At 36.7% G+C, this 14,071-nt stretch overlaps 1 protein-coding gene across 2 annotated transcripts; it reads right to left on the bottom strand.

Annotated features, from left to right (window-relative positions):
- Nucleotides 1-3,955: 3,955 nt before the first annotated feature.
- LOC306859153 (transcription elongation factor A protein 2-like) lies at nucleotides 3,956-12,497 on the bottom strand. Of its 2 annotated transcripts, XR_013783268.1 has the most exons (11): nucleotides 12,223-12,497; nucleotides 11,728-11,790; nucleotides 10,469-10,574; nucleotides 10,135-10,228; nucleotides 9,489-9,625; nucleotides 7,609-7,665; nucleotides 6,302-6,456; nucleotides 6,062-6,208; nucleotides 5,698-5,769; nucleotides 4,580-4,640; nucleotides 4,024-4,232 (listed from the first exon to the last, which is right to left on the bottom strand). XR_013783268.1 is itself a non-coding variant. In XM_079400037.1 (10 exons), the coding sequence occupies exons 1-10, from the start codon at nucleotides 12,289-12,291 to the stop codon at nucleotides 4,632-4,634; spliced, it is 909 nt and encodes a 302-aa protein (XP_079256163.1). In that variant the 5' UTR covers nucleotides 12,292-12,497; the 3' UTR covers nucleotides 3,956-4,631. The 2 variants fall into 2 exon arrangements, 1 of the variants encoding a protein (XP_079256163.1); XM_079400037.1 differs by having other exon boundaries at nucleotides 3,956-4,640.
- Nucleotides 12,498-14,071: the final 1,574 nt, after the last annotated feature.

Raw genomic sequence — 14,071 nt, 5'->3', positions numbered from 1 at the left:
AAAAATAAATGATCAAAATAATACAAAAAAATAGTACAAAACAGTATTCAAAACAGTATTTATGGGTGTCGGGTCTCTTTTACCCTAAGCATGTGGTAGAAACCCCTTCTTGCCACCTAAAATTTCTTAAAACAAAATGTGTTACTCCATCTATGTTCAATTTTTTTCTGCAATCATATATTATGGATGCAGTGCAACACATTTCCTTATGGTCCTGTTGTACGTTAGTATATAATCACTAACCCAGGGTGCACAGTCATACAGGCTTTATTTCAAACGTGAAAAGCCCATAGGATGGTAATATGATATATTGCGCCCCTCTAAATAGCATTTACACTTAACTTGACCCCCCCTCTGCACATCTGGTTTTACTTTAAGGAAGTTGACTGGGATGCAAGCAGCATTTGAGGACTTTTGTTTAGTATTAAGAGATCTAGATGATAGAAATATGAACCATCTTTCCTCACATTGGCTTCTTAATATCAGTTGTTATACTTTTAATATAGGAAAAGTCCTTTTCAGATAGGACTACTGAGATTTCCTGTGATAATTCTCATTATCGTGTTGACTCCTATATCATTTCAACAGCAGGACTAAATGTAACCATACAGTATGTGAGAATCCTAAAATGCTCAGGGATTTTCCTTGGCTTTATCGTTCTTGTTGCCGTTGAACATGGAAATATTGTCATATTGCCAAAACAAACAGGCAGCAGTCAGGCGGTTCTCTGTTGCTGCCGTGTAGGTGACCGCTGACTCAAACAACCAAGAGTGTACAGTACAAAAGCTTTATGCGCTGATCAGCACTGTTCGGACATCTGTGTTGCATAAAGTTTGAATGTATGAAGGAAAAAACAAATGGCTAAAAATGCGAGACGGAAATACCAACACAGAGACATTTTTCCCTCCCCCTTCAAGTTCCACAAACATTCCTGGAGTCAAACTAGAGGCTCAGTTCACGCTGCCATTACAACAAGAATCTGGCAGGAGATGATAAGAGCCGAGAGTGACTCGTCATCTGGACAGAGATGATTAGCTCTTCTCAATAAAACAAAGACCCTTAATAGACCAATACATGAGAAGCCAGCATAACACTCTGTGTACTTATATTCGGCATTTTTGTACATTGTACATCCATGTGTTATTGTGACTTCACTTTTTTTTTTTTTTTTTTTTCAAAAATACATTTGGAGACATTATTGCAGATTATTTATTATTAGAAAAATGCACAAAAAATATTTCCAGGTTTCATATGAAATAGTATATATTTTATATAGCTTATTATAATTATTACAGTAGCTATAATTATTTTTTAATTTTTTAGAAGAATAAAACCATTTTGAGAGAGAGCTGATTTTTTCACCACTTTAACTCAAATCCTTTACAGTATTTGTCATCTGAATAGCAAAAAAACACATTTGTGAGTGGTTTGAAATTCAATTAGAATTAACATTTGCTAATGTGTTTCATTGCAACTATATTAAAACATTGCATGTTATTCTTTGTATGTCTTGAACAAATGTGTTTACATTTAGATATGGAGAGTGAGAACGGTGATATCATTTGACCTGTGGGTATTTTTCTGTGTTTTAGAACAACTAATATTCCTTGTAGCAAAACTTTACAAATAAATTGTAACTAAAATGGTATCTTTGTGTTGAATACAGTATTGATAGCTCTTTAAGGTAACTAATTACAAAATGTACATGTTACAATCCTCCTTTACTTTCTCCTTCACCTGAAGTCTCTGAATTATGGGTTATTTCCTTGAAGTGTCTAGAAACTTCCTCCAAACACTGAGCATTTTCATTAACCCAACCATTCATTTGAGCAGCAGATCAAAAATCTTGTCTACGGACCCTTTAATTCCCCATAACTGGGGGCTATTTAGCCTCTCTGGAGACCGTTGTTTGGAAGATTCCCACCATGTTCCCTCCAACCAATCACAGGTTCAAAACCCTCCGTTTTCTTCATGATCTGGCGGGTCTAAACCCAAATGTGGTGTTATTTAGAAGTGTCCATGAGCGCCTTCATGGAGACTGCATTTATTTTCAGTCGCTGTAATTAAGAAATGTTATGACAGCTTGGAGAAAATTACTGCTCGGGCAAAGGCCAGACATATTTCACCAGCTGTGCCTTATGCAAGTCACAAAGGGTCAGTTCTATTCTCAGATTTGATTAAGATTAGCTTTGCAATACTGGGAAGTTTCCAAAATATAGGACCAGTTTCATGTGCAAGTCCTCAGGATCAAGGAGATCAAACTCTGGATTAAAACATCAGCCTCATCAGATCATGACACAAAGTTCAGTTAATACAAGACAAATGATGGCACTGGAACAGTTGTTCACTCGCAGCTGTGAGTATTGGCAGACTGCTCTCTCTAGTGGAAAACATCTGAAGCACAATGAGAACAAGCAACAAATGCTAGTTTGGATAGTTTACTTCAAAATTAATCTTCATTTGACCATTGGTGGATTTTTTTCTTCTTCTGTGGGAAACAGAAATATCTTTAAGGATGTTCTGAAATGTTTTCCATGATATAGTGAATGCAGATGAAGGCCTTCCAAAATGACAGAAAAGCACCATAAAAAATGGTTTAAATTGCACAATTGCTACCAAAATATAAGTGATTAATTGCTCTAAATGACATCAAACATCCCTGGTTCCAATCGCCACTGACTTCATATCAGTCTTCTTCAGGGATCATATTTGAATACTGTTACAATCCCCACCAAAAGTTTGATTTCTTTAAAAGAAATGAATACTATAATTCAGCAAGGATGCATTAACTATTGTGACGAGTCGACTGCCTCCCCCCTTATTATCATCACCACCCCGTCCCGTATTCGCCGCCCTTCACCAGGCTCCCGACGGGAGTGGGTGTGTGAGAGAGGAGGGGCGCTGAACAGCCAGGGCTGGCGGCGTGTGATGAGGCGCACCTGGTGTGAATAGAGCCTCATCATCACCGCCGTTGTTTAGATGTCGAGCGCGCCTCTCCTCGGGAGACCGGTCTCTTCCCCGTGCATGCACGCTGGTGTCCTCGTGGGTCCAGGAAGGGAGCGTTGAGGGATTCCCGCACCACCGGAGACGTGAGCTGAGCTGCCGGACCCGTAGAATATGGATGGAATTCCGCACCCGTTTGATGGCTGACGGGCTATGCCGGGCCGTTCTATCCCCCGGAAGCGCCGCGGTCCCGAGAGGGGAGCGCGTGCGACCACCAGACTCCGCCCCTTACCTGGATCCTTCCTTCCCGAACACTGCCCTCCTTCCACAAGCCCGTAGCACGACGAGGACACCAGATCCCCCGTTTATTTTGGACACTTTTTCCCCTTGGACACTTTATTTTGATTATTGTTTAATAAAAACCTTTTCGAGGCCTGACGCCACGCCCACTGTGTCTGTCGTTTGCTCCTCCCGCCACAATATCAAATGTGACAGTAAAAACATTTATAATGTTACAAAAGATTGCCATTTCAAATAAATGTTATTTTGAACAGTCTATTCATTAAAGAATCCTGAAAATAAACTGTATGATGGTTTCCACAAAAATATTATGCAGCACAACATCGATGATAATAAGAAATGTTAGAATGATCATAATATTAGAATGATTTCTTAAGGATCGTGTGACACTGAAGAATGGAGTAATGATTTTTGCATCACAGGGATAAATTACATTTTAAAATATACTAAAATAGAAAAACCATTCTTTTAAATTGTAATAATATTTTACAATGTTACTGTATAAGGAGACATCAAACACACAAAAAAAGAAAACTTACCGACCCCAGACTTTTAAGCGGAGGTGTACATGAGTAAATGAGCAGATTTTAAGACGGTAATGACTAAATTTAGTTCTGTTCCTCGCCTAAAGCTATCGTATATCTTCAGAATGACTCCAAATATGGCGTACAAACCACTTTTATAAAACTGTTTAGCTTTTTTTTTTTTTATTCGACTGACTGTTCGTGTTCCCAACTCAAATGCACACAATAACACACACTCAAACCACAATATATTCTTAGCCAAATTTACTGAGGCAGAACAGTGCTATTATTCATACAATACATTTGAACCTTTATGTACCACATTCTGTTTTTCCTCCTAGTCTGGTTCTCTGCAAGAAGCAAACTACCGCCTACACTAAGGCTCAAATATTAACTATAATCCTTCAAGTCTTTCTAAACTCTGGAAAAGCAATCAATCATTCAAGATTTGGTTAAATAAATCATCTGCAAAAAAAAACAAAAAAACAATACATGTATGAATGTGTACAAATTCTTTCAGCAATTGCTTGGCACTCATAGAGCAGAAAGGCACAAGCGCTAGCTATATCAAAAGGCAAAGCAAGACTGAACAAGCCAGCTGACTTACTAGGTCTAAGTTATCGGCAGTGCGTGAAAGGCAATAATATTACACCAGTAAAAAAAAAAGAAAAAGAAAAAAAAAAAAATACAGAAATAGCTTTTTGAAGTAGCAACACTCATATATTACAAAGCTATGAAAATGCATGTATATATTTAAAAAAAAGACATCAGGTTTGTTTTTTTCTCAAAAGAAAAAAAAAACATTTCCTTACACTATGAATTCAGGTCATCTCTTCATATGAAGAATCCTGCACACTTTAGTCTTTAACAAAACTATGAAAAGGGAAAACAGAAAACAAATTAATGTACAGTATTTAAAAGATATGTTTTTTTTCTATAAATAAAGAATAACAACTAGTGGAACAAACTGAATTGCTTGTTTCCTAATAAAAATAAACATCTTTAAAACATTGACCTGAAAAAAAAAGCAATATTCTCAATACGTTTTTTTTCCAGATATTCTGCATTTGTATTGTTTTGTTGTATTGCATTATTTGTATTGTTATTGTATTATTATTTTTTTTTTTACTTTTGTGACGAAATGCCAAGATGAGAGTCTGCCATTTTGCTCTATCAAAAAATGTAAACATTATTTTAAAGATATAACTAAAATTATGAATCAGAAATATAAAAGGTAAAATACAAAATAAAAAAAATAAACACAGAATATTGTATTTTTTCTTATTTTAAATACCCCTTTTCAACAAAATCAACATTTCCTTTAATGTAAGCCAGTGTTATTTTATATATATATAAATAAAAATACATAAATACATATTTTATACATCTATAAAAAAAATACATACACACACACACACACACATATATATACATATATACATACATATATAATTATTTAAATATTAATTATAGATTTAAATATTAATTATAGAAAATATTTCATTTTTAAAATATTTTTTTATAAAATCTTGAAAATAATAAACATTTAAAATAAAATATATAAGTACTGTATTAAGTATTTGAGACTACTGCCAGAGAACACCAGCATTTATTACTTCTTATCTTACAGCTACTGCTATATAAATCTTGTGACAACTAACTCTGGTCTCCCCTATATTTTGTCTTGTTCTGTTGCCTTCTATTGCATTCAGCTTGTTTTAAATAAACTTCATTAAATGGATTATTTCCTTATACCCAATTTATGGAGTCAGTTATGCTGGTTTGCCTACAGTGAGTAAATACTGCCACCGTGTGGCTACACTCTACAAACATGCATTACGGTGAGACAGTTTTATGGTCTTCAGCTAGCCAGATTAAATCATGTCAACCTATGGCTTTTGCACTGCCAGATATATAGAAAGATTCTTACCTTCCACCGATTTCCACACTCGTTGCACAGCACGAAGGTGGTCATGGGTTCATCTGCGCTGCGTGTCTGGACCTGCGGAGCGAGAGTGTGCATTCCTGCTCATTTCATGCTTCAATGCAGTTTAAGCCCACTCGCAAACTTCGTTTCAGACATGCGAGGGAATCAAAGACTTGCGCGAATTTGCTCCGAGCACAGAAATGCGGGGCTGTTTGTGTTACAGAAACTTGATCCACCCGGTTTTCTTTTTTAAAATATGGCTTAAGTGTACAGATACTTTCAGAAGGACTGTATTTGTAGCCTACTGCTGCATCAAGCTTCAGATTGAGAGCTGTTTTTATAATGACTGCAAGTTTGAACAGCATACCTGAGTGTAAGTGCAGTTCTTGCCCTTGCATTTTCCACAGATGAACATGTCAGTCTCGGTGCCGCCCACTTTGGAGAGCTGATGCTCTCGAATGGACTCCTTGGTCAGCGCTTTCCTGATCTCTTTAAGCTCTGCGCTTGCCATCTCCTGCCAAACACGTAATTAACACAAACACACTTCACATCCTGAAGAGAAGCTGTGATTTAACACTTCGCAGGCCAAAGTCAAACCCAAACCTACCTCTGCGGTCATGCTGGCGATGCAGTCTGGAGAGATGTTGCCGCACAGGACGTTCCGGCGTAAGTCTGGGTTTTTCTGGTCCTTAAGGTTGGAGATGCGACTTCTCAGTCTGGTCTTGTACTTAATGTCAGTGGACTTGAACTCCTGGTAGATACGTGTCATGAAGTACAGTCAAGAAAACACAAACCCGGCTGCATTATTTTACAATTTCCTATAAAGATGAAGCTGATTTTAAAAAAATGTTAAAATATTTTCTCCTTTCACAGCAAGACGACGAACTAAAACATTATTCATTGGAGAATGGAAACGTGACAAAGTTTTAACAATCAAAAGTTTGTTTGAGGTCAAAGGTCAAGGTTTGGCTGGTTATCCTGGCCTCTACTGGTAGATGTTGTAACTACACGATGTACAGGCCAAATACATCTTTCTCTATTCCAAGTTTTGTATTCTGAAAAATTATGAATCACCAACATTTAATATATTAACATGGTACTTGTATTCGAAAGGATACAAAAGTTACAGTAAATACATTTATATTGTTGCAAAAGATTTCTATTTCAAATAAATGCTGTTCTTTTGAACTTTCTATTACCAATTCAGTGCCATATTGCACATTTCTATTTACAAACAATATTAAGCAAACATTTTCATATTGATAATAATTAGAAATGTTTCTTGAGCAGCAAATCAGCATATTAGAATGATTTCTGAAGCATCATGTGGCACTGAAGACTAAAAATTCAGCATTACCGTCACAGAAATAAATTACATGTTAAAATATATTAAAACAGAAAACAGTTATTTTAAATTGTAATAATATTTGACGACTATTACTGTTTTACTGTATTTCAGCCTTGGTGAGCTTAAGAGACTTAATAAAAAAAAAAACACTTACAGATCCTAAACTTTGAAACAGTATGTTATCGTAGATGTTTTATAAGTGCCATATTCTGAAGGGCTTTTAAAAGCATTATATTTTTCTCTATCTGCTGCCTTTTACAGCTCGGGATAGTCATTAGTGAAAGGTCTGGGATAGTGTGTTCTTAGGGTGCTATGTGATGTATTTTTCCTATAGCTCCAGATTAATTTGGCTCATTTATGGCTCAAGTGATTGGCTCAGAAACAACTGGCAATGAGCAGAGATGGCAGATTTCAAATCACATACTTGATCCTGCACCTTCAAATAACCACTTTCAAGCTTACTAGAAACGCTACTGTATAGCTTTCTCCAGGTTTTCTATCAAGACCAGTGTTGAGCATCCCGACATAACATTAGCTAATGTAGCTTTTGGTAAGGAGAAGGATATAATCTTCAATCTGTGCTGCCAGGTGTTCACAGTCTACACCGATCGTCTGGTAATCACCTGAGAAAAAAACACAAAGCATAACTTAACTCCAGTATTTTAACTCAACTCAAATTTTAAAACCCAACACTAGCAAATCTCCCCCATAGTCATCTGTTGCAAAAATACATTTAAAGGGTTAGTTCACCCAAAAATGAAAATTCTGTCATTAATTACTCACCCTCATGTCGTTTCAAACCCGTAAGACCCTCGTTCGTCTCCGGAACACAAATGAAGATATTTTTGATGGAATCTGAGAGCTCTCAGACCCTCCATAGACAGCAATACAACTGAAATGTTCCTAAGTCCAGAAATGTAGCAAGGAGATCGGTAGGGCTGTGCGATTAATTGAGATCATAATAAAATCATGATTTGAGTGTGCACGATTTCTAAATCGCTTTGTAGCGCGATTCTATTTGCGCCCCGACCTCCAACAGTATGCTATCCGATCCAATCAGAATGCAGCGCGCCTAAATGGAGCGTTAGAACAGAACAAACCGGGCATACTGGGCATAACACCAGGTTCACACACACTCCGTCTGTGGTGCGTATGCGGTGCGTATTTTTTCCATGCCCATATTAACGGATCAGAGCATTCACATTGCACGCAGTTGCAGCCAGTGCTCTCCAGTGGTGCGTGTGCAGCAATCATGCAGCGATCGTTTCCACACCGAGTCTATTTTTGCTGTGCTGCACGCGTTGAATTAAAGTGACAGCGCATTGTTCGCGGTAAAAATTAACATGGATTGACACAGAAATGTAGTAATTACACCATAAATGCATGTAATAAAAGTATACTGTTTTACAGTCAACACTTTTTGGCTAGATTTAAAATGAGGAAAAGTGCACTTTTAGATAAACTAGGCAATAATAGATGTAAATAAAACAAAGTTAAGTTTAAACGTGAATGTGTATATGAAAGATTGTAGGCCTACTGTACTGTGATAAATGAGAATCATGCTGAAAAAGCATTTTCAGTAACAACGTTTGGATTTGAAATCAAAATAATAGATAAATGTTGTGTTTGTGGTAAACAGACATGGATCAGGAGCGGACTGCAAACGCGTCCTGTGTTTGTCCATATGGCACAGCTCTAGAGATCGGTAAAATAATCCATGTGACATCAGGGGTTCAACCGTAATTTCACGAAGCTACGAGAATACTTTTTGTGCGCAAAAGAAAAAAACGAAACGACTTTATTCAACAATTCGTCTCCTCTGCGTCACCCTGGCGTCATTTTGGAGAGTAACAGCTGGACGTAAACAACGTATGCTGTTCACGCCGAATATGTTTCCTACGTTGTTGTGATTTGATCTGAACGAAACCAACGTATCCGCGTGATGCAGCTGACACAGAACAGCATACGTTGTTTACGTCCAGAGGATACTCTCCAAAATGGCACCAGGGTGATGCGGAGGAGACGAATTGTTGAATAAAGTCATTTTTTTTTTATTTTGCGCAGAAGTATTCTCATAGCTTCATAAAATTACAAACCCCTGATGTCACAGTTTACCGATCTCCTTGCTACGCTTCTGGACTTGGGAACATTTCAGTTGTATTGCTGTCTACGGAGGGTCTGAGAGCTCTCAGATTCCATCAAAAATATCTTCATTTGTGTTCCGAAGACGAACGAAGGTCTTACGGGTTTGAAATAACATGAGGGTGAGTAAATAATGACAGAATTTTCCTCTTTGGGTGAACTATCCCTATAACTATAACATTTTAGTTCCCTTAAGTTGTACAGTGCAGTGAACCTGCTTTCATTTTGAGTGAAATTATTTTGTAAATTGTACTATTAGCTTTTACAGTTCATTAATAACTAGTTGAACTGGTTCAGCTTTTACCATCAGTTTGTAAGGCCGCCACCAGCAGCTCTCTGCATTTAGTGCGCACGCTGTCCGTCGTGACGGGAGCAGGTGGGAAGGTGGTGAATTTGGGGGCGACGGGGGTGGTGGGAGTTTTTGGCGTCTCCGGCTTGTTACTAGAAAACAAAAGGTAACAACATTTCACTGTTTTGATTATTGCTTAAAATAATATGTATTGTAAAATCATAAATACATAATAAGTGTTCTATTATTTTTTTTTATTCATATTTTTTAAAACAATATTGTTAAATATTTGAGAAATATACTATAATAGGTTTAAAGAATTTAGAAGTTGCTATCAAGAGTATAGATGTTTATTTTTTCCCCATCAAGTTCAAATTATTTTTTTCATGACTCATTTTCAAATAGTTACCTAATTTAGTAAATATAATGTAAAATAAATATTGGGTTTATTTGCTATCTTTAAATTAAATAGTGTGCTATATATACTGTATATATATATACTTTATGCTGGCTGAAATATATTTTGTCTGCTACCCTGCTCGTTTTTTAAATGAAACATGCATGGATGAGTTATTCACAATAAGATCTATAATATGCATTTAGAAAACAGATATGATGGATTTTAATTTCAAGGCAACTTTATTGGTTCGAATCCACACACCTGGTGTCGCTGGATCCAGGACAGTCTTTAGAAGATGAGGACTGAAGAGGAGATCCTCCTTTTTTCTTCTCCTCTGATTTACCCTCAGAACCATCTGCACAAAAGAATATTCACACAGTCCAGCATTAATATCAGAACACATGCTCATTGCGTTCACCATCATCAAGTTAACATCCATAAGACACTAAGAACTGGAAAGCAAACAAAGCAGCTTCATCCCACCCCTGTTTTAGAAGGAAATTCTTCAGTCTCCTTCTCAATCACTGTCATTAACTCTAAAATAAGTGAAAGACCATCTTTTTAAGTTGTGTGAGTGTGAATAGGAATGCAGTACCCAGCAGTTTCTTCCAGGTCTTGATGAGAGATTTGGCCAGTGTCTGCACCTCCTCTTCAGAGCTCTGCTTCCGCACTGCATTCACTGACATCCCGATCCGCGTGGACTATCCAATTTGTGATACATTATAACTCATTATATACATATGACACAAGTGTTATAGATAACTATCTAGTATCAAATAACTAATTATGACGCTTTGACTACCTGATCATTCTTCTGCTATAAAATGCTCAGAAAAGAGGAGATCATTATTGAATAAAACAACAATTTTCAGTTATTTAAATGCAGTACACTAGGCATGATAACCTTTAATCACAATAAATCAGGGACTGATCTGGAAAGGCAAAAAACACAGCTCTGGGGTGTGTTTTCCTTAAGTATTATTTTTTTCTTATTTGTATCAATGCTCAGTTGTTTTTGAATTTCTCCTCAGGGACTAATTTAAGGCCTATTTGTCTGTGCATTAACTCCAACCATACTGAAAATATCCATTCCAGGGTTATTAGCTAACTACATCTAAAATGAAAACCATAAAAAAAATTACCTGAATTAAATATTTGTTTAAAAAAACTAATGCTACAAATGACAAAACCAAACGAAATTACTCAAATTGTAACTAAAACAAAACACTAAAACTAATATGAAATATTAATAAAAACTATAATAGTATCTCAATGATGCTAAAATAATACCGGTCCAGCTAATGACAATAATCCTAGTAAACGCACTCGCATACAGTAGTGCATTTGAACCACTGGCTCTGTTCAGAATGGAATACTAGCATACTGCATTATGTACGGTGTACACTAGTATACAAAAAAACATAAAAAGTATGCAACATTCAATCTATGCAACATATGCATCTGAGGTATAGAAAAGTGAGTACTTTGCCTTTTTAAAAATGATGGAACTTTTGGAAATACAATCAAATTATGAGTGAAAATATATAAAGGATCGTTACTATGTCCATATTATTCATTCATCCCTCCATTGTGGTATACAGTATTCTGTGCTTGTATACTGGACTTTCTGGACAATGTAGTAGGTCATCCAGATATTCTACGCCGACGTAAATTTTACATAAATACTGATTACATTCTACACGCTGCAGAAATAGTATGAGCAGTATGCCATTCCAAACATAGCCAATGAGAACAGCAGCATGGGGTTCCCTGACTAGAAGAGAAAGCCATGATTATGTAATCCAAGGCAGCACATGCTCTGTCCAGACACCGTCTCCAGTCCTGCTGAGGTACCTGTAGGGTCTCCAAAGACATCTTCATGTTCTTCAGCTCCCGAAGCAGGTCAATGGCACCATCCTGAAGATAAAAATCACAACGAGGAGGAAGTACAGTTACACAACAACTTCTCAAATGTAAACACTGGCTTCTTCAACTATAGGTTGGTTCATAGAAAAGCAGCCAGTCTGCACATAAATGCTGTGTTTTGGGGACAAAACTGGGACTGACTGGTGTGAAGTGTTGGCTTAAATTAGTCTTTTGTTTACGCTGGAGATGAGCTCATCACAGTAAACAAACGCTTCAAACATGAGAGTAAAAGCTGATTTTGCATGAGGATTGACCAATAAGAGCCCGGCGGCTGTCTGGATGAGGATGAAACAGGTGATAATCACACACAGAGTAACTAGATCTCGTTCTTGCTAATACAAACAGAAACGAACGCGTGGATGAAATCAACAGTTCTCTCTCCTACCTGTATTTCAGAAGCCGTAGCAAATGTGTCCCACTTACAGTGTTTTTCTTATGCACCATTTTGTCCAGCTTCTTAGCGATGCGCTCCACTTCTTGGTCCTTCACCATGTTTGCAGGTTTAGGGCTGTTTGATGGCGCCCGATGGCCGTGCCTCCATTTATGTGGGGAAATGCGGCCGTCTCTGTCTCTTTTAGTGGCAGACTATGAGAGGAATCTACTGCCTTTCTCTCCGCTGAGTCCGCTCTAGAATGTTGTATAGCGATGTTCGAATCGCGAGCGAGTCGTTCTTTTCGGTTGAATCTTTTGACCGAATCAAATGAACCTGTTCCGGTATGAATGATTCAAAAATCAGAATGAGCAGTTCTCGAGTCTACTCACCGACTCACAAGAACCGCGTCTCTTTTTTAGACGTTTAAATCGTATTGAGCGCGAAAAGTGAGCTGACAGAACGTTTGAATTGGAGTGACTATGGCTGAAAGGTAAGTTACTTTAATAGTGGTAATGTTACAAATGAATTATGTATTCGAAATGTCTATTGGATGCAAAAAAAAATTCATGGCTGCAACAAACTGAACTAAGGCACGTTTAATAACACATTTGAAAGAATAATACATAAAGGTTTAGCACATTTTACAGGCCACGCCGAGATGTCATTGATCACCTGATGGCAAATTTAAGTGAAGTCACGTCAAAAAGTTGTTTCTTAGAAGCGGTTCTTTGAATGCGCTGTTCAAAAGAACCGATTCTTGGAAATGATTCGAGCTGCCCATCGATTCAGTGTTGAAGCAGTGTGTTATGGGAATTGGAGTTAATAGGAATAACCTCAGAAGCAAAGCAGTGAAACACGAACAATGTGAAACAGTATTTCTAACAATTCTAACTAACAGTTCTGATATTTTTGTCCAGACCATTTTCGTAAAAAACATTTCGTAATCAACTTTAACTTTTTGTTTTGGCAATAGACTCAGTGCCCTTTAATTTAATTTAATATTTAGTTTTTTTACAAGTTTAATTTAAGAGTATTTAATTTAATTTAAGAGTCTTTAAAATGAGCAGTTAAAAATAGCTACAGCAGACACTGAACCGTATCAATGGTTGGCTTAACCTAAAGTTTACAGCTCACCTAAAAGTCCATTTTTAAAGAGCTCATTTGATCAAAAGGGCATTAAGAAAATTATTTACAAAACAATGTATTTATAAAACTGTACAATTACAGGGGAAAAAAACAACAGCAGGTGTACAATAAGTGTAGATAAAATATTTACCATATTTGCAAAATGATTGCCCTTGGATTGTAAAATTTAATCAGTATGAACATTAAAAAACTTAAAAGGTGTTTTGAACAACACATTGGTAAATGTGAATAAAATAATTAAATCCTTATCTATGATCATTTTTGAGTGAAACAGTGACTGTTGTTCCATGGTTGTTGCTCATTTTCCAAATCTCTTGTCAGGATTTCTGTTTTTTGTGTAAGTAGCATCCTAATAAAAGGGATAGTTCACCCAAAAATGAAAATAATTTACTCCCCCTCGATGCTGTCCGTGACAAACATGTTGGTTTGATTATCAGCATTCTTTGAGTTCTGCAGAAGTCAGAAATCACATGTTGTCGTTAACTGACTTCAACACATTTAGCACACTAAGCATGCCTTGACATCATAATAAGGGATAAATTATTGTAAAAAATGTATGTGTTCACTCTGTAGATCTTTGCTAAATGAGGACATGTATTATTTTGCCCTACTGTGGGTTGTGTGAACAGGTTTAAGTTTAACAGACATTGGATTTTATCAGTAGAGGGCGTCATTGTAACAAAAGTTCTAAAGTATTAAACCACAAATAAAAATGCATGAATGCCATAGCATTAGACAGCACAATATCAAACT

This window comes from Barbus barbus (genome assembly GCF_936440315.1).
Source record: "Barbus barbus genome assembly, chromosome: 40".
Lineage (NCBI taxonomy): Eukaryota > Metazoa > Chordata > Actinopteri > Cypriniformes > Cyprinidae > Barbus > Barbus barbus.
This window is presented reverse-complemented; position numbering and strand designations above follow the sequence as displayed.